Source organism: Propithecus coquereli, unplaced genomic scaffold (genome assembly GCF_000956105.1).
Source record: "Propithecus coquereli isolate 6110/MARCELLA unplaced genomic scaffold, Pcoq_1.0 Scaffold117, whole genome shotgun sequence".
Taxonomy (NCBI): Eukaryota; Metazoa; Chordata; class Mammalia; order Primates; family Indriidae; genus Propithecus; species Propithecus coquereli.
In genome coordinates, this window is record NW_012135747.1 from 760,512 (window position 1) to 781,511 (window position 21,000).

At 54.0% G+C, this 21,000-nt stretch overlaps 1 protein-coding gene across 3 annotated transcripts in view; it reads right to left on the reverse strand.

Moving 5' to 3' along the window:
• The window catches only part of COL13A1 (collagen, type XIII, alpha 1), a 148,962-nt gene that overhangs the window by 113,452 nt on the left and 14,510 nt on the right, over nt 1-21,000 (reverse strand). For all 3 annotated transcript variants that reach the window (XM_012658683.1, XM_012658664.1, XM_012658673.1), the window contains exon 2: nt 15,616-15,685. In XM_012658683.1, coding sequence (XP_012514137.1) covers nt 15,616-15,685 — 70 coding nt within the window. The remainder of the gene's footprint in view (nt 1-15,615; nt 15,686-21,000) is intronic.

A 21,000-nucleotide genomic window follows, 5' to 3' on the forward strand; every position in this document is an offset into this window, starting at 1 on the left:
CTTCCAAGACCATCACACTCTAAACCGCACAGCTGACGCGTACAGATTGCAGGATATAATTGGTGAAACATTTCCTGTGGACACTGCTCAGAGGCCCAATCAGGGCATGGACTTCTAGAAGGCAGGGTCAGGTCTTGTCCATCATCACATAAATACGAAAATAACAACTGGCACATTTGGAGCAAACAGCAATCCACTTTAGAGCTTTCAAAGGAGCTTCTCAGGCATGAACTCACTGGCCTCTCCCAGCAACTCAGGGAGGCCATCCTGGCCCCATTTTACAGATACGGGAGCTGAGGCCCAGAGAGTCAGGGCCAACAGTGTGCACAAGAGCCAGGGCTCACTCCGTCTCCCAGTGTGGATCTGAAGCCTTTATACTGAGGCCTGCATTCACCCGGCGCTGCTCTGTATACAACAGGGGCTCAGTGGAGATAGCAGTATTCACTGCAGCCAACAGGCAGCTTGGAGGAAATCCTGTCTGAACAGGATCCTCTGGAAAGGGCCAGTCTCTAGGGCAGTCGTGTTTAGAGCCCAGGGAGAGGCAACGTGGGCTGTCAAAAGGGCACTGGGCTGGGTTCAGGAGAGCTGGGGAACAGCAGCTCAGTACCTTCGGTCAGGCACTCCCTGTACCAGCGCTGCACGCAATCTCCTTAATCCCCGGGACAGCTCGAGGAGGTAAATGTTGTCAGTATTCCCACGTTATAGGTGAGAAAGCTGAGGCTCAGAGAGGTTAAGTCACTTGCCTGTTGTAACACAGCTGGATCCCAGAACACAGCCAACAGATAATCCTGCCACTCGTTGGTCCAGCTGCTTCCAGGAACGGCTGGGTGACCCTGAAAGAACCCTTTGCCTTCCTGGGCTTTAGGCTCTGGCTGTTAAGCCCAGGTTTATGCCTGATCCCATCTAGGCCTGCCCAGCTCTGACACAGTGGGGAGCAGGCTATGGCGGCTGCTGTCTCCTGCAGCCCCTTGCCACACGAGGAGGGGCTTCCTAGATGCCTTGGAGCAGGGACAGATTCTGCCCCGCCCAGGCCCCTGTGGCTGGAGTGTCCAGGGGTGACAGTCCACAGGGCTCCGGCCCCCTGTACTCACTGATGACAAGACCAGGGTTGCAAGGCAAGGAAGGGCGGAGAGATCTCTGAGCTTCCCAAGACAGAGAAAGAGACTCATCCCATCATGGGGGATTTTAAGGTGGGCAAATGCTCTGAGTAACATTCAGCCCAGGTATAGAGCTGCTAAAATGAACATTAGAAATTGGACCCTATTTGAGCTCCCTTTTATAGTAAAATATGAGTACTTTTGTTTTGTTTGTTTTTTGGCAGAGTTGTTGAGTCTGGCGTTCTGCAGAAACATGCCCACAGGAGGGAGGGGCAGGAAGATGGGGAGGAGCGAGAGTCAAGGCCACTTCTAACCCCCCCCCCCGGGAACTTGCCCCCCTCCACAGAAGTGAGGAGAGGAGAGGGTGCCCAGGGTAAGTACAGAGAAGGCTGGGTCTGACTTCATCCCTAGAAATAGTTGTATGGTGGGTGGTGGCTTCTGGGGCCAATCAGTTTCAGGGATGTGGCAGCATCTTTTGCTCTGTTTTAAGGAACAGCAGAGGTATCGCCTGTCAGGAAGGGCAGGCTGCGAATGGACAGATGAGTCCGGAACCAAGTGCCCAGCTTGGCCGGGGCTCTTGGCATCAGGCAGCATCAGGGCGGTGCTGGCTAATGCTGGCCACTGGACTGTTTGACAGCCCTCGCCTCCGTTTTCATCGAAGTCCCGTCTCCCTGTGTCCCCGGTGGTGGCTCTGGGGACCCATGTGAGGGACAAGACATGGCAGAAAGAGCCCAGCTGGAGTGACGTGTGTCTCTGGCCCTGTCTGGCTGTGCAGGACGGGGCCTCGTTTTCCCTAACTGCAAAATGCAGGGGTCGGAGGACACCAGTGGGTTTTACATTGTGCTCGTAGAGCTCCGGGGGTCTCCAGAGGTGCCTGGAGGGTAACCAGGGCACACACCTGGCTGGGCACCCCAGTGCATACCCAATCCCGACCGTGGCAGGGCTCTGCTCTTACGTTCACATGAAGCGTGTGTTGGGCTTCATGTGAGAGTCCCTGCAAAGAAAGGCCATGTGTCTGCCCCGCTCTTCTGAGTTGACTTCTGACGTCTCTTTGGTGTTGACAGTCTGGATTCTGCAGCTGTAAAGAGGAGGCCTGTGCCCCCTTGGGTTGCTCCACAACTGAAAGGCCCCTCACCCTCTCTCTCTTAATGCAAAACCTGGGGGACTCCCCTGCTCCTTCTCCAGCTAAGTTGGGGAGCAGTTGACAGATGCCTATATTACAGTCACCAGGGCTGGGACTTGGATTCTTTTAGAGTTCAACAGATTTTCCAAAGTCAAGTTCTCTCTCTTTATTCATGGCTGGTGAAGAAGAAACAAAGGGGTGGGGTGGGGATGGGAAATGAACTACCTTTATCTGCAAAAAATTAGGCATGTCGAACATTGTAGACATGTACTGCTGCAATTAACCAGAAAGGATGCTCAGTTATCCAGAACACCCCACTTGTAGGAGAAAGGGGCATATGACTTCAAAATAATAACATAATAAAGGTTTTCTGAGAAAAAAGTCTCCATAGATTTCCAGTGCTTTCTCTCAGAGTCAGCACACATCCAGTCCAAAGAATTGTCTACCCCTTTCTCATCCCCATTGCTTGAGGTAAAAACAGAACATCACACACAACACTGATGCCTCTGAGTGCCAATCAGCAAAGAACAACGCAGCCGGGGCGATGTGTGGTCGAGCATTTGGAAGCAGAACTGCACAGAGACCCCCCGACCAGAACCACACCCGCCATGATGAATCGGTGGGGCCACAGGATATCTATGTGGCCACACTGTCCAGACTCCTGAGCGCCATGAAGGAAAGTAAGGTCTTCATCAAGAGGGACTCCCATCCAGGTTCCAAGCCCAAAGGATAATGATGAGGACATTCAGGCTGTCAAAGCTCTTGGGCCCTGGGTGCCCTGGGGCCTGGAGCCCCAGCTAGGAGACCCCTCCGTGCCCACACACAGGCAGGTCTGGGGAGCACACGGCCAAGCTGCCCAGGACATGCTGCCCCCAGGAGGCTGGACCTTCACCCTCCCCGCCGCCCTGGCATGGTGTGCCAGTTCCCCCGTGACAGCTCGCATAGTTATGTGGGGAGCTGGCGTCCCCTTATACCCCTGTCACCTGCTGGGCATCTTTCTGTGGCTCCCATCTCCTCTGGGTCTGGGTTTAAAGGGCAGGCAGGCACTGCAGCAGCCTCCGCCCATACTCGGCCTTTGTTCCAGCTCCAGGAGGCTTCCCAGGGTCTCCACGAGGATGGGGAGTCCGCCTGCCAAGGATGTAGCTCTGTGCGCGCCAGACTTGCCCATCTCCGGCCCTGTCAGTCACCACCCCCCTCAGTGGAGACATCCCTCGGTGCCTTGCCCAGCATACCTGCCACACACAGACAGGTGGCAAAGGCTGGCGGGAGTGGGAGGAAGCGTCAGGCTGAAGATGAGTTTGTGAAGTGAGCTGGAAAGAACGAGCAGGCTGGGCCCTGCTGCCGCTCAGCCGCTGGAGCTGAGCCATCCGCCATCCGCCCGTCCCTCCCCCGCCCGCCTTGCCTCCACCGAGGAGCTAAGTCAGTGGAGCTGGGGGTCCCCTCTGACCGCCGGATCCGGTGCCTTAGCGTCAAATGTCAGCAGCAAGGCCACCGGAACAGTGTGGTTTTCGACCATGCTCCCACCTTGGTCCCCGCTTTGCTGGTGGCCGACCTCACAGGGGCTGAGATACTGGAGGATGGGCGCCCGTGACTGCGGCCGGTGCTGGGCACCCACCTGCCCCCGATGGACCCCCCCTAGGTCTCTGCAGCAGCCACTGTGTTACCTGGACTGTGGGCACCCATCTGTCTCCTGACTCAGGGCGTGGCACTGAGCCAGGGCTCAAGAACCGTTACTACTTGCTGGTGAGGGACAGAGTGAGAGACAGAGACGGGGAGAGTGCGTCTCCGATGCTGCTCTGGTTTGCCCAGACTCTCACGACTTGGGTTGAAATTTTGGCTCCGACACACATTAGCTCTGAGACCTTGGCCATGTTACATAATCTCTTTGGGCCTCAGTCTCCTCCCGTGTGAAATGGAGAAAATAATAGGACCTGCCACACAAAGTAATTACAAAGATTAAATAAGACAATGCAGTAACGTGCTTATCACAGTATCTGGCACAGAGTGAGCACTGACACCTGTTGTCATCATCCTTGCTAATTAATGTCCTCCAGCCTACTCTGATGCCACTCTCCCTGGACAAGCATCACGGCCATTGCCGCCGAGTCCTCGGTTTCCCACCGCACTCCAGGGTAGCACTCGGGTTGCTGTGGGGCAGTTGCCTTCTGATGTTTCAGAGCTGTTTTCCAGTCCCGACCCCGCCACTTCCTAACCCCATGCCCTCAAGCAAGGGACTCTGAGCCTCGGGTTCCTCGTGGGGAGAGTGGGGTGACGTGAGCTGGCGGGACAGTGCAATGAAGAGTGCCCGGAGCACAGGGACAAGCCTGCCGCTGCCCGCAGACACTGTCCAAGCCGCCTCTATGGCTGAGCAGGAATCTGCAGGGAGGAATTGATTTGAGAAGCCGGCTGGGTTATGGCAAGATAGGGGGTGGCCAGGGTGGCTCCAGGAGGAAGAACAGAGGGCTGTGTCCATGTGTCCAGTGTGCCCCACCTTCTAGTCCTTATAAATGCCCAAGCAGAGCCCCTGGCCCCTCCTGTTTACTGTCCCCTTCCTCCAAAGTGGCAGCTGCATTCCCTGAGCATCACTGCAGTAGAACCTCCCTGGGGGCCCTTCAGGGCAGAGCCGGTGGTAGCTAGAACAAGGGACCCTCCGCTGAGTGCTGGCGAGCAGCCTGGGACAAGCTCCATGGCACCAGTGGGGCCGGGCTCGCTGTGCGGGGCAGTGAGTCCTGGGCAGTGAGGAGCAAGAGGGCAGAAAGTCTCCAGCCTGAGGATCTGCAGCTGGCTCTTCAGCAAGGTGCACCCCTGTCCTCTCTCTGCCCTGGCAGCCAGCCAGACGATGGACACAGGTGAGGCCTTTCTTCTCTAAGGCCATAGGATCAGGGCCGACCTCTTGCCCTCTCCCCGGGACGAGTCCTTCAGGGCCCTCAGCACCTCCCGCATCTACACCACGGCTTGTCCACAGTAGCTGTCTGCATCCCTCCTCTCCAGTGTACGCCCCTTCCACTCTGCCTTGCCCCCACAGCAAAGGCTCTGGCGTTAAAAGTCTTGGGTTCTGACAGCACAATTCACTATTGCAAGAATGTGGAAACAACCCAAGTGCCCGTCAATCCATGAGTGGATTATCAAAATTTGGTATATGTTCACAATGGAATATTACTCAATCATAAGAAATGACAGTGATCTAGCACCTCTTACATTTTCCTGGATTAAACTTAAGCCCATTATCCAAAGTGGGGCACCACAAGAGCAGAAGAACGGGATCCATTTGTACTCACCATCAAATTGGTATTAACTAATCAACACATAAATGCACATATAAGAATAACATCTATTGGATGTTGGGGAGCGGGGAGGGTGGCAGGGGGAGCGGGGAGGAGGGAGGAAGGGACGGGTATTTGTATACACAAGGAGTGTAATGTGCACTACCCGAAGGATGGACATATTTGAAACACGGACTTGGAGGGGGAACCAAGGGCAACACATGTAACCTAAACATCTGTACCCCCATAATATGCTGAAATAAAATTAAAAAAAAAAAGTCTTAGGTTCGAGTCCTGGCTCTGCCTCTTAGCTGGGGACCTTGTGCGATCCATGAACATCTCTGAGCCTCAGTTTCTTCATCTTCAGAATGGGGCTAACCACAGCCCTACATCACGGGTACTTGATTGGGATATAAGTGAGCCTGTGCTTTAAGCATGAGGCACGAGATCATCTCTCAATTAAATACGTGCCATGATTATTATTGGTTACCTGGCCTCGACTCCTCCCTTGCCCACGCCTAGCAGGTAGCCAGCACTTGCCCACCTTATCTCTGCCACGTCTTTCTTGTCACTCCCCTTCCCCCGTCCATGTGCTTCTCCATGTCTTCCCTTAATGGGAAAATTGCTGCCTCTTCCTGGCCACCCTCTCTGTCCCCAGTTCACCCTCCACACTGCAACTACACACAGCTGTATCATGTCACATCCCTTCCAAGAAAGCTTCCAGGGATCCCTGTTACCCACCAGATAAAGGCTGGTGGTCTTCAGGGTGGTCTCCAAATCCCTCCGTGGTCTGCCTCCCCCCACTCCAACTTTTCTTTCCAGCCTTATCTCTTACCGCATCCCTCCACACGAGCTCGCTACAACCATCCTACACTATTCCTCATTTCCCAGAGTGGAGGAAAAAAAAGCACGGTCCATGGTCGACCAAGAACTTTCACAACAACCTTTAAGATCCTTATTTGTGTGTAAGAAACGAGCAAATGGAAACTGGAGGGTGGGTGGCCTTTCCAGTGTTGGAGAGCCAGGCACAGAGAACTGGGATTCCAGTCGAGGGCCACTCACCCCATAGCAAACGCTGTGCCACATCTTTGAGGGTGGACGTGCATCTCACCCATTTGTATCTCTTGCAGTGCCTAGCACAGCATCTTGTAAACAGAGGCAGCCAGAATTTTGCATAGTGTCGGGACATCCTAGCATCCGACAGACAGGGCGGACAGGGAAGCAGGGGTGAGCCACATTCCCCCACTGCGTTCAGTGGCAAATGTGACGTTGCCTTCAGGACCTCCCACGGCCGATGCAGCTGGGCAAGGGCTACATACGACCTCTGCTCATGAGTCCATTTCACCCGAAACCCTTTCCCACTCCTAGAACCATCATCACCATGGCAACCAACAATCATTTAGAGCCAAGGATGTGTCAGGCCCCGTGTAAAGCCCAACAGCCCATGAAGGCAGGTGCTACCATTATGCCCATTCTGCATGAGGTCAGGAGAGTAACTCGCCCAGAGTCCCATGACTAATAAGGAGCAGAACTGGGATCACCAGGATGCACTGGGAAGTCAGGGCCCACACCTGTAACCACTGGGTTAGCTTGCCTCTCCGGGGCAGGGCAGCTGGGTAGCGCTGCTGCTGAAGCCAGGCCATCGCACCCTCCTACGGACAGCACGGCCCCTGCCCAGGGCCATCTTCCTGTCCAATGCGGCAGTCAGAGACACCCCCGAGCAATTTAATACATAACCAATCTCATTGCCTATTCACCTCCGGTCTATAGGCAAGCGCCGGCACCTTCATTTTACTGCGGCATAGACGGATGCTCAGAAACGCGAGACCCTTGCAGGGCTGTCAGCCTGGCTGTCTCTCTCTCACCATGGGCCAGATCGCTGCTGGGGCACAGCTCTGAGGGAGATGGGTGGCGGTGACGCTGAGTAGGGGCAGAGGAAGGGCAGGGGCAGCACAGCACCCCAGAGGGGACTGTGGGGTCCAGCTGCGCAGGGTTTGGCCCACTGGGCAGCCTAGAGGTGGCTGAGGGCCCACACACACCAAGCGCCGAGCAGCGACACGTCCTGGGTGGGGGAGACTGCCACTTAGGGGTAGAGGCAGGTCCGAAGGATCTTTCAACTTCCTCTCATTCAACAACATCCTCCCATCAACGCCATGATTGAGAAAGTTTCTCTTGAAATATTTCAGACATTCAAAGAGGTTTAGAAGTTACATAACATATTTGGCAACAAAAGGGAATAAAGTACTGATACATGCTACAACACGGATAAACCTCGAAAACATGACACTAAATCCACAGAGCTAGAGAGTAGATTCGCGGCCCAGGGCTGGGAGGTGTGAGGGAAATGGGGATGGCTGCTAAAGGGTGTGGGGTTTCTTTTTGGGGTGATGAAATGTCCTAAAATTGATTGCGGTGATGGTTGCACAACTCCGTGAATATATGAAAAACCGTGAAGTTGTATACTTTAAAATGGATGAACTGTATGATATGTGAATTATATCTCAATGAAGGTATTACCAAAAAATCTATAATGAACCTGTCATACCCAGTGCCCAGCTTAACAGCTACCAGTGCAGCGAGGCCCCTAGGGAACCCCATCTCCACCCGTCCTCCTCCCCGCTGAATTTGATGTTCATCATTCTCATACATTCCTTAATGTGTTTACTGCCTACACGTGTATTCACCGAATGGTGTATTGTGGTGTTTTACATGTCTTAAACTTTGAATAAGTGAAATCTATTGCAAATATTCTCCATTATTTGCTTTTTTCCCTCTATAGGATGGGATGCATCCCTGGAATTGCTTGGTCTGAAGGTCTAGTTGACCCGTGGTCACTGTCTAAGGAATTTCACTGATGAAAGTACCACATTTCATACCCCACAACCTACCTATCTACTCTCCTACTGACAAATACTTAGGCTTTCCTTTCTTGTCGTTTTTTCCTTAGTACAAACAGTGCCGCGGTGAGTATCCTGTCCTTTTTTTGTTTCTCTCGGACGTGCCTAGGAAGGGAGATGCTCTGCTGAGAGCAAGTCTTCACCTTCCAGATACTGCCAAATTGTTCTTCAACGTCATCCACCTCTTTGTGTAAGTGAGAACTAAGGCCCAGAGAGGGGCACAATCTGCTCATAGTCCCCAGGCTCGGGGATGGATTCCCAGTCCAGGGCTCTTCTAGCCTTTCCGGAACCCTCCATTTCCTTACTTTTATTTCCCTACAAATCTCAGCGACCACCCTGGCGTTATCGGAGCTGATCTAGGAGAAACACATTATCAGCGCCGTCCAGGAGGGCTGGGGATCTGGACATGCTTTGGGGAGGAAATGGGGGAGAAATTAACTTCAGATAATTCCCCAGGCATCTCTAAAATGCAGAGCCAGAGGGCCTTGAGAGAGGAGGTGCTTTCAGGGCAGATGGTGGAGCATTTTAGCAGCCGGATGGCACCTGGTCTCCCTGCAGCTGTGGGGGCTTTGGCCCCTCCCAGGCTGGTTACCTGACCCTGTTACCCCCCACAAGGGGAGCAGGGGCTGCCGCTGGAGGGCTTCCTTGAGTCCAGGGGCCCTCCCCAAGGTGACAGCCAACCTTCCCTCTGGAGCAAGCAGGTTGCCTGAAACAGGCCGCACGCAAAGGCCAGGAAGCAGCTTCATTGGGAGCCGAGGGTCTGAGCTCTACTGACTGGCTGATTTCTCAGTCACAGCATCCCTGCTCTGGTTTGGCCGGGGGCCCCCTTCACCCACAGTGGTGCTACTACAAACATGCCTGGGCATCCAGCAGCACCAGGGAGCCTGCGGGGACTGCAGAAGGGATGAAGGGAACGGGCTTGAGGGGCAGCAGCCACGTGAGGGATTTGGGCTCTGGGCTAAGGGGGATGGCAAGTGTCAGGTACTAGGGTTGACTAGGGTTATGCGTTAGTTTGAAAGACACCATTCTGGCTTCCATGTGAAGCAGAGATTGGAGGAGGCCACTTAGGGGCTACAGCAGCAAATAAGGTGAGAGACAGTGGCAGCCTGAACACGGGTGACGACAGTGAAGACAGAGGGATCTGACAGGGTGGGGTCAATGGGACATGGTGACTGATGGGATGGGGGAAAAAGGTGGCATTCAGGCTGATGGATGGAGGCAGCCAGGGAGCTGCCTGTGTGGTTTGTCGGAGGGGAAGGTGCTTCCTGGCTGGAAACCCACAAAAGCTAATCGCGCTGTGTGAGAGTCTCACCCTGAGTCTCTCTCGGGCGCCTGTGCAATCTTAATCAAATGGTTCGTGATCGCAGCCAAGGAGAAACCTTCGCAGGTGTATACAGCCTGGTCTGTTTGCACTTCTCATTTTAAGACAAATTACTTGTCCCAGTAGGTGGTTTTGCCTGGATTACACATTGAGCATACACCAGGAATTATGTTAACATAGTCATCAAATAGCAGAGCTAATGGTCAAGGCTAAGGTTGGGAAGGATGGAAGGAGCTGCAGGGATGAAGCAGCAGGCTTGGAGGGGTTAAGAGTTCATCAGGTAGAAACAGAGAACAAAGATATCAGAACAGCACAAGACATGTGTGCGGGTGGGACCCTGCAGGGTCTGGCAGGTGAGTAGCCCAGTTTTACTAAAAGAGAAGGACAACAGTGGGAGATTGGTCAGCGACCAGGCTAGAGAGGTAAATGGGGCTTATACCAGGCTGGCCCTGGGGGACCTGCTTTAAAGAACAGCCAGGAATGACCCAGAAGTAACTCATCAATTATTTGCATGTAAAGCAGGGCTTCTGAGCTACCTGAAAACAATGTTTCTTTAGTTTAAATGTTCTCCCTAAAATAACCATGAGCTCTTCAATCCTTTTCTTCATTAACAGCACCAAGGAACACTTTGGTCTGAAGTCTCCCTTTTCTGGGTTAGCCAAGTCTGAAATGAGGGTGACCACAGAGAAGCGGGTGGCTACGTGTCTGCTCTACCGCAGCACAAGCAGGGTAAGAGAAGCCCAGTTAGAGATCGAAGCTCTAGCCACAAGCTCTGCCCATGTAAATGTCATAAGGCTGCTGGGGGCAAAGTCTGGTGCCAGGGAAAACAGGGCAAGATTAGCCAAAGAAAAAGGTTCAGGATGTGTGGGCACCAGCTATGGAAAAGAACCAAAGCTGGGGAGGCCCTTCCAACCCGAACATAAATAGTAGCTCGTGAGAAAATAAAGCCCTGTTCATAGGATCACAGACTTGTGTTGCTGGAAACAGCTGCTTTGCCCTCCAAGCCAGCCTCCACATCACTACTAGTTATTGTTCTAGAACACACATTGGATCAGGACACATCCCTGCTCCCTAAATCTCTGATGCCACATCATCTTCTGTGAGCATAGCACAGCCAGGGCAGGAGCTGCTGCCCACCACTCCGGCACCCATGGCAGACATCATTAAGCAATTACCACATTTTCTGCTGAACCTGGATACAGCCTTAGGCGCTGACTCAGCACAGCCCTCCAGGCAGGCATTACCAATCAATCACCCTCAGGACAAAAACATCTGCCTCCTATTGAACAGAAAGAGCTAGAACTCCTTAGCCTGGTGCTCTGATGTCTCCTTCCACCCTCATGTCCCCTTACTGCTCTGGGCTCCAGATTCCTTAAACTGCTGTCATCCCTAAACATACCAGCCTTTTTCTCACTCCTGTGACAGTGCCGCAGCCAGCCTGGAATGCCCTCGAGGCAGATTGCTGGTTATTCCTCAACATCTGTTCTCCCAGCTCCTATAGTAATAAAATCTATCTGGGCATATTGCCGCCCAGGTGAAAATATTGCCGCCCAGGTGAAAATATTGCCTGGCCTCCCTCAGGCCTGAGGGTGGCCATGCGACTAAGTTCTAGCCGACGGGGCATGAGCAGAAGTGATGCGTGTCTCTTTTTTCAAGTTTTGCTCTTGAGGGTTTGAGCACCCACTCCCCTTGCTCCCTTCCCCTTTCGTGCTGGCCAGGGGATGGTGGGGACCAAAGCATCTTCCAGGGGACCAGAGGTAGCAGCCACAAGATGAAGATGGCAAAGCCACCTCCCAACCCTAGACTACTCTCCTCTGGCCTGCTAAGGAAGACAGGCTTATGCCTCTACCTTAAGTCCCTGTATTTGAAGGTCTTTTGCTATGGTGGCAGCTGAGTCTATGCCCTAACCGTATGCCCTCCCACCTGCATCTCTGTTCCTTGTGGCCACCCTCCAGTGCCACCTCCTCAGTGAACCTTTCCTGGAGTCCCGAGCTCCTCGGGCTCCCTGGCACTGCACATGCTCCTCTCACCAGCACACCGACCCAAAGCACGGCCGTGTAAAGACAACTGCTCCGCCTTCGCCCATTCTCCTACAAGTGCCAGTTATGGCGGTACTGCCCCTTAGATGAGGCTCAAAGAGTGCAGTGATTGTCCCCAGCAGCATGCCCTGGTCATGGCTCCCTCTGTGTGCAACACCGTACCACCCCCTGCACTGCCAGCCCCACCCAGCCCCTGCATGGCGGGCCTCAAGTAGCTGCTTCCTTGCCAGCTACGACCTATATTGTCCTGCTCGTCATTTGTTAATAAGCACAGGGACAGAGAATGGGAGAGTTTCCCTGGTCTTTGTGTTTTTCTCAAGTGGCCTAGAAAGTCCCACGGTATATATATGTGTTCCCAAGGCCCTTCTCCTGCCCCACCAGACCATATGCTCTGCAAACGGCCCACACCTATTCCTCTGAACTTCTGGCCGCCGTGACCCTCCTGATTTAGGCTTGACCTTTGGCATCCCGTCCCAGGCCTGCAAGCCCATCGCTCCCTGGCAAACAGCACATGCAGCCCAGAAGCAGGATGCAGCCAGATCTCAGCCAGTGCCTGGCTATTTTGGGACAGGGAGGATCCTGGGAGGATACTGGCAAAGTCAGAGTAGAAAGGGAAGGAGGCAGGTTTTCTGCCCACGATTATGTGTCCCAAGCCCCTCTGGGTGCCGCCCTGGGGCCCAAGGCTGCAGCAAGGAAGGACACACCCACCACAGGACTCTGGCCTCGGCTTCACTGGCCACAGGGGCAAACTGGGGACAGGCACAGATTTGAGGATCCAGGCTTCAATCCCAGTGGCCACAGTGGGCAGGAAGACTGTGTTATTTGTTGTTTCCCAACAGCGGTGAATTCAGCATCAGGCAAGGCTTGGGGTGGAGTGGATACAGCATCTGAACCCAATCAGATGGCAGATGGAGAACGTGGGAAAGAATCCAATCATCAGGAATGATTCTCTATTGAACATTCACTGAGCATCTACTATGTATGGGCTACAGTACTAGGTGCTGGCAAGACAAGAGTGAATCATGCTTTGAATCTGTTAATGGCACTTGACAATCATATGAGTCCTTCTGCAAGCATCAGGAGCCACGAAGTGGTCCGTAGAGTGGTTTACAAACTCTGACCCTCAGGGAAAAATCAGAGATGCATGATGTACATGCAAGAATGAGAGTGATGCTTTCCTCATGAATTTGAGGATTTTCAAATATTTCAGAATGTTAGAACTCCACTTTACCTATCTTTAGTGTTTTGAGGAAGGTTACCCATCAATATGAAGTGCTTAGTACTGTGCCTGGCACATAGTAGGAGCTCAGTTAGGGGGCAGCAACAGTAACTGCTATTATTTACGATAGGGTGGGTTTGGTGTGGAGGAGGTTACTGCCCCAAGGGAAGAGAAGCCTCAGGTGGGTCAGAAAGAGGCAGGCGCAGGGATCCGGCAGGACCTAGCCCGTGATGTGAGATGCCTCTTGTAGCCATTCCAGTCCTTCTCTGCCTGAGTCCCCAAAAAGCTGGGAGAGCATCTTAGTACCCTGTGATTTTGCCTCAATTTTGGTCCTTCTCTTTAAATCCTTCTGGTGTTGCCCAGCTAGTTCTGATCTGTACTTTGGGCCAAACTGCCCTCTGGGAAATTCTGAACACATGGGGACACCCCTCCAGGAGCCCTGCCCTCTCTCCTCCCATGTCTGGCCAGCTCAGTCCCTGCTGGGGTCTCCTCCCCTCGGAGGACCGTGTCAAGCCCTTCCTTCTTCCACGGTATCCCTTGACCCTCGACCTTCTGAACCTTTTCCTCACTGTCCAAGCCCAGAGGTCCCACGCAGACTCCCAGCAGGCAAGGCGGGGACAGTGCTCTGCCCAGTCCTTCCTTCCTCCTGCCACATCCCTCCCCAGCTCCTGGCCTCCCCAGGACTACTTGAGCCAGAATTTCTGACGCACAAAATTGAGACCTATTTATTGGTCAGGCACCCACTGTCATGGCGGGCAGGACGTTTGAAGGCCATGAGACAGCTGTTGTGTTTTCCCCAACCAGGCAGGAAAGGGAGACAGGCAAGCCTCTGCCTGGCCCTAAATGCGCAGCCCACACCGCCTGGAACCCCAGGACGCGGCATTCCATAGGCTCTCTGTGCACCTCTGAAGTGCGAGAGGCAGTTCAGGAAGTGATAACAGTGCTTGCTGGGACCCAGGCAAGGTGCTGAGTGCTTTCCAGGGTTACCTCACTGAATCTCCACCACATCCCTGCAAGGAGGCTATTGCTATTATCCCTGATTTTCAGACAAAGCAGCCGAGGCACAGAGAGGTTAAACAACACTCCGAAGGGTACACAGCTGGGAAATATTGGAGATGGAATTCAAACCTATGTCGTCCGTGGCTCTAAATCTCCTGCCTTTAACCAACATTCTATGCTTTGATCAAAAATTGGTTGTCATTGTCCAAGATTTATTGGGACAACAGACATGATTACTTGAAACTTGGGCTCCACCGATGCACGTGGCCACCTTGCCCAGGCCCCATCACCCCACCCTCGCCTCCACCGCATCTCATTAATCTTGGCATTCCTCTCCTGAAAGCTTTCCCAGACCCCAGGGCCCAATCTCCTGGGCCCAGAGGGAGGGGGGGAGCTTCCCAGGGCTTCTGGACATCCTTTTAATTAACCCAGACGACCCTCTTCTGACCAGGGCCAGCTGAATCCCTTCATGGTCTCACTGTCCCCGGGGCAGCATCCCGGAACCACGACTCACAGCCCAGCCCACTCACGAATATGGTCCCTGCATTTCCCATATGCTCAACATCTGTCAGCCTGACTTCCCTGGCTTGGGGACCCTGAGTGAGTGTGGCTAGGGCTCCTCGGCTCCTGTGGCCAGAGGAGGGCCTGCCAGGGAGCCCAGCCAATGCCACCTGCGACAGTGCATGTCGGAGAGGCCACACTCCGAGCGGGCAGAGGCCCAGAGGAGGGCAAAGCTCTCTGTGATTACTTAAATATGTTACCTTGTCTCCTCCAACCCTTTTTAAGGGCTTCCTTCCCCCCCCCAAAGGGGTACAGCCAGTTCTAGTAACTCAAGGGAACAGCAAAATGTACCCATCTGTCATTCTCAGAGCGTAACAATAATGGCCAGGGACCTAGAAGAGTTCTCATGAACTGTCACTTATCATTGGCCTTCACTGTGGACGATGCACTTGAACCCAGCACCCAGTACGGGGCAGACCCTTGCCCATAGCTGCTATACAGATGGATAGACGCGGTTGAGGAGCAGTCCCCACCAGAAAGAGGAGAGAGCTCTAGAGTAGGCGGGGCAGGGTTCTGCCCAGACAGGGCTCATAAGTGCGAAAGCAGAATTTGAATCCAGATTAGACCAGTTGACTATACTACACCACATCGCTTTCAACCTTTAGCTTGTGTCTGACTCCCCGGTGAGTAAGCACATGTGTGTGCACGTAGCCTAGAGGCCGTGCAGTGAACACGCACCACCCTAAGCCAGCTAGCCATGGCAAACAGGGCCTGACATTTATGAGGTCGTTCATTCATTCGGGTAACGAATGAATGAATTCATGGGGTGGATCTTCCCTTCCACTCTGCATAGCGCTTCCTAACTTTAAGACAGAGACACACCCATCATCCTCTCTTACCTTACCACAACCTGGTTCAAAGAGTGTCAGGCCCACAGAAGAGTTGCGAATGAATGAATGATAAATGGCTGGCTGGACGGTGGATGGGGAATGGGCAGGCTGCTCAGTGAGTAGATGGGAGGCAACCACAGATACTGTCATTCCCATCTTTCAAATGACAAGCGACGGCCTGGTGTGGCTAGAGCATGGCCACCTGGAAGAGCCTCTGGTCCCTGTCCTAGGAATGCCCAAGCTCACCCGTTTGCAGGGCTCCTTACCTGGTGGGCAGTTACATCCTGGAGACGTCTTCGGAGCCTCCCGGCGCCTGCGAGAATGGAGCTTCCATTTCTGCACAAGAGACAGAAAAGAGGGGTCACCGGAGCTCATAAACACCAAGCCCTGGGACGCGTCTGCGGGCTGGTGGGGAGGGGAGGAGGGGAAGGGGCCGCATGGGAGGAGCTGGCAGGACTGTTCCTGGATCAAAGACTGGTGGTTAATGGCCTTGCACTGGCCACCGGGCGTCTGGGTAATCAGAAGCAGACGGGAAGGCCCATCTTGGTAATCTCAGCGTCTGATGTCTTCGGAGCACTATTAAAAAAATTAACCCCAACCACAGGGGCCTGTTAACCAGTCCCAGCCTTGCTGCGCCCTATACTCATACGCACAATGACATGCTTTTCTCAGCTCTCTGCTAATTGTTTCCTGTTTCGCGCTGGGCTCCTGATGGATCTCGGGGCAGGGACAGCGCCTTCTGTTCTTCTGGGGTCCCTCACAAAGCCAGCACAGGCAGGCTGGGCAGGGGTGCAGGAGCAGGGGGCTGGGAAGGCTCTCTGCACCCCTCCCCCAAAACTTTTCCTCACTTTGCTTCAAATCACTGAACCAATCTGGAAGGCTCCAAAGAGGACACCCCTTACCCTCAAGGAGCTGCCGTGTTCACGGGGGCAAATGGACGAGTACGTGCAAAACAGCCACACAGGGCAGGATGCCTATATGTGCTGACACCTGTGTGCTTATTCTGGGAAAGGCAGCGTGACATGTCCTTATATAAGGACTCCTGATGATCTTTGCAACGAGGCGGCCAGACTAGCACAGCGGTTCACAGGGACGCCTCTGGAGCCAGAATGCCCGGCTCACACATGGTTCTCAGACCCAGGGCTGACAACAGTCCTGACCTCGCTGGGTTCCTGAGAGGACTGGAAAGGTTGCTGCACAGAAAGAATGGCAGCCGACACCCAGGAGGCTGTCACTAAACGCTAGCTATTACTGCACTCATTTCATCAGTGAGGAGCCTCGACGCACAGAGGAGGCTGCACCGGCCACGGTCACGGGTGAAGTAGAGGCCAGAGCTTGGGTTCACACCCGCACGCTCTGCTGCTAGTGCAGCAGTCAGAAGCTGGGAGCCCCAGGGCCAAATTGGCCCTTCAATGTATTTTATTTGGTTCCCACAGTGATTTCATTATTATTATTGAGTTTGTCGCCAATATTTTATAGTGGGTGGTTTCACATGCAAGTCTGCATTCCTAATTTCTCTTGAAAAACAAGCTGGGCGCAGTGGTTCACGTCTGCAGTTCCAGCACTTTGCGAGGCCAAGGTGGGGATTGCGTGAGTCCGTGAGTTCGAGACCAGCCTGGGCAACATAGCAAGACCACATCTCTACAAAAACTAAAAAAATGAAAAAGAAAGAAAAGCAGGGCTTGTGCTCCGCTGGCAGTGACTGACTACATGCAGGGTTCCGCAGTCCCCGCCCTGACGACGCTGGCCCACCAGGATGCCCGCAGGCCCTGTAAGCATTTCTCCAGCACTTGCTCCCCCACTACCGTGTAACTTTGCAGTCTGCATGGGCCGCCAGCAAGGAAAAGCAAGTCACGTGGGAGGAGTCATGGGAGGTGATGCCACCTCTGGCTTGGTGGTGGGAGGGAAGGTCAGGAAGCTTCACAGGGATTCAGAGCAAGCTAACGTCTGCTGCGCCCCTACTGTGTGCTGGCGCTGAGCTGGGTGCTTTGATACAGAGAAGTGCATCTATTTTTCATAACTGAACTCTAAGGTAGGGTCGACAGTGACCTCATTTTCTACTGAAGGAAACTGAGGCTCCGAGAGGCTGAGCGACTTGCTGAAGTCACACGGCCAGGATGTAGAGGATCTGAGACGTCAACTTCTCAGCAAAGTCCACGCCACCTGCTGAAGAAAGGTGTGTACAAAGGCCCCTGGAGAGGGAGCACAGTGCAGACAGGGTGGGGGCTCTGAGTGCAGAAGGGGGCAGGAGGCCAAGACAGACAGGAAGGGAGGACATCCCAAGGGATGAGCCTGGAGATAGAGAGTGTGGCACAAGGCAGGTGGCCCCCGCCCCATCCCCAGAGGGCATACCCCCCAAGGGCCGTACCTAGTGGCAGAGACAGACAATTAAGAGAAATAAAAATATATGATTCAGGCAGCTGTCATGCTGGGAGAAAAATGAAGTGGGGCAAGGGGACAGAGAGTGACAGGAGGTGGTATCTTAAACTAGGCAGTCAGGGAAGGTCTCTCTGTGGGGGGCACATTGGAGCAGAGAGCTGGAGGAAGTAAGGAAATGAGTTGTGGGATATCCAGAGGAAGTAAGGAAAGCAGTCGTGCGGTATCTGGAGGAAGCGTGTTCCAGGCAGAGGGAACAGCAGAGGCGAAGGCTCAGAGACAGGACTGTGTAGGGGTGTTTGAGGAACAGGAAAGGTGGCAGAGTGGCTGGGTGATGTGAGCAAGGAAAGAGGATCAGGAATGTGGAAGCTGGGTGGGCAGATCATTAAGGCGATGGCGGAGACTGTGAATTTATGACACGGATCCCTGACACTTCCATGGCTTTCTGACAGCCGTTAAGCTCTAGAGCCGTCCAGGCTCCCAGGGTTAGGCCACTCGTGCCTTAGCCTCTGGGGGTGTTGGCTGCAGAACGCTGAGCCCTCTCTGGGAGCTGCTCTCAGCTGAAGGCAGCTGCTTGACCAGGGTCACACCCGCCCCCAAGGGGCTACCCACATTCAGTTACTGATAGATATGGGGCACAAACCTGGTCCCTCTGCCTCAATTTGGACTGATGCTGAGGGCCCTCAGCTTTCAAGCTCCCAGGGGACAAGCTGAGGCCTCTGTCATGACTGCATTGCAGCTCAGCCCCTCCCCTGCCCAATCCTGCTTCCCTCACTCCCTCCTAGATTGACCCCAGTAAGCCATCTGCTCACACACCTCCACCTCGCAGCCCGTTTCCTTGGGAATCTGACCTAAGACAGACCTGGAAGTGGCTTTCACATTTCTTAGACTTCGCCTGACCCTCATCATCACCCTGTGCTGCAGGCAGGCCAGAGGTCAGCCCCGTTTTATAATTAAGGAAACTGAGGTTCAGAGAGGGAAGGGGAATTGCCTTCAGCAAAGAAGCCACAGTGGGCTTAAATTCCAGGTCCTCCAATGTCAAATTCATTACTTTTGTTCAGTCAATCCTATACTTACTGAGTTTCTACTAATTATGAGGCTGTGCAAAATAGAGAACAAGACGCAGTCCCCATCATCAAACAGGTCTGAGCCTAGCTTGGGAGAAGCATGTCCAGAGGAACCCAGGTGACTGCAGACCTCGGATGGCCTGAGTGTTGAGTGGGAAGTGGGGCCGCGATGGTTAATTTTGTGTGTCACCTCGACTGGGCTAAGGGATGCCCAGAGGGCTGGTTAAACATCATTTCTGGGTGTCTCTGCAAGGGTGTTTCTAAAAGAGATTAGCATTTGAATCTGTAGACTAAGTGAAGACTATCCTCACCAATGTGGGTAGGTACCATCTGATCTGTTGAGGGCCTAAATAGAGCAAGAGGGCGGAGGAAGGGTGCATTCACTCTCTGCTTGAGCAGGGACATCCACCTTCTCCTGCCCTCGGACATCGACTCCCCCTGCACCTGCAACCGGTTCTCCGCCCTTCGCACTTACCCTAGAAATTACACCATCGGCTCTCCTGGTTCTCAGGCCTTTGGGTTTGGACTGGAGCTACGACACCAGCTGTCCTGGGCCTCCAGATTACAGATGGCGGATTGCGGGACGTCTCAGTCTCCATATCACACGAGCCGGTCCCTCCTAGTAAATCTCCCCTGTGTATCTACATATAGCACGTTGCTTCTGCTTCTCTGGAGAACCCTGACTAATGCAGGGGCCTGTGGGCCCAGGTAGGAAGTCCGGCATGGAGGAACCTTCCAGGGTGCTAAGCAAGGAGGCATGTGGTCAAGTTTGGGTTGTATAAAGGTCACTCTAGCAGTATATGGAAAATAGACCAGAACAGTGAGAAAGCTGGGGCTGAGGTCCTCCCTGGAGGACGTCACAGCCACTGTCCAGTGGAGAGATGCAGGCAGTCTGGACCATGGCATGGCAGTGTTACAGAGAGAAGCAGACCGGGAAGAGGCATCCAGGGGGAAGAGAAAGCCGGGCACAGAGAGGCTTGGTGCGGGGCAGGAACCAGGCCCTGCTCTTGCCCCTGTCGTGTCCCAGTAGTAGCATCTCGCCTGCCCGAGGGAAGATGGTGAGTTTGGGGACTGGTGCAGTCCTCGTGGAGGAGCCGGTGAGCAGGCACGGCAGCTCTGGAGCTCAGGAGAGAGGCTGGGCAAGAAAGGTGGGCCCAGAGCCAGGAGCATCGATCGGGGGGAAGGAGATGTCTGTGTGGGCAAAGCCACCAGGGACACAGGTAGGAAATTGGCTACATTCAGGGTGTAGGTGTGTTTTCTTGGCCTTCCCAGTGTTTATTTTTAAGAGGTATTAAATACCAATATCCCCAAGGCCCTTCCGCAGTCTGGGCTCCAACACTACACACACGGACCCCCATCTCCAGGGACCCTCGCAGCCCACAGGACCTTCAATCCACGGGTCCTGCCACCCTTTTACTGTCCCTCGCCTGCCACGGTTCACTGCCTTCTGCTCCTGGCTCAAATTCTGTGGTCCCGTCTGCACCCTCCACTGCCTTGACACCCCCCTACCTCATCACACGCTCTTGCTAAGCCACAAACCTGGCCAGATCCAACGGCTCCACCCACCCCACGCCTGCACCCACGCAGCGGAGCAAAGCGGGAGAAAACACACAGCCCTGCTGACTGGTCTCTCCATAACTCACGCTCCTGATCCCAAATGGAAGCCCAGCGATCCTTCTGTGGACCCTTCAGCATCTCCCTGTCCTGGGAATTCTCACACCTTCTCTCCCCAAACCGCCCCACCCCCTTCCCCAACTTCACTGTCAACTGCTGACCTTGAGAAAGCAGAAGCAGGCAGAAGAGGACTCCCAAGGCACCCCCTGCCTCGCCTGCCGCCCATCTGGGTGGGTGCTGCAAGCGCCCTTCTCTCCTGCGCCTGGCTGGGCTCTCGGCTCAGGCCAGCCCCTCCCGCCTGCCCTCCTGCCCCCTCGATTCCCTCCTGTAGACTGGATCGCTCACATCGGGGCGGCAAACATTTCTGTAAAGGGCCAGCCAGTTAATATTTTAGGCTGTGCGAGCCGCACGATCTCCGCCGCCACAACTACTCAACTCTCCTGTGGTAGCCGAGGACAGTTGGGAAACAAATCAGTGTGGCCGTGTTCCCGTAACACCATATTTACATAAACAGGCTGCCCCAGCAGAGTGGGGTTTAGCTGTAGTTCGTCCACCCTCGTGGAATTGTTACGCAAATCTGCTGTTGTTCCTCCC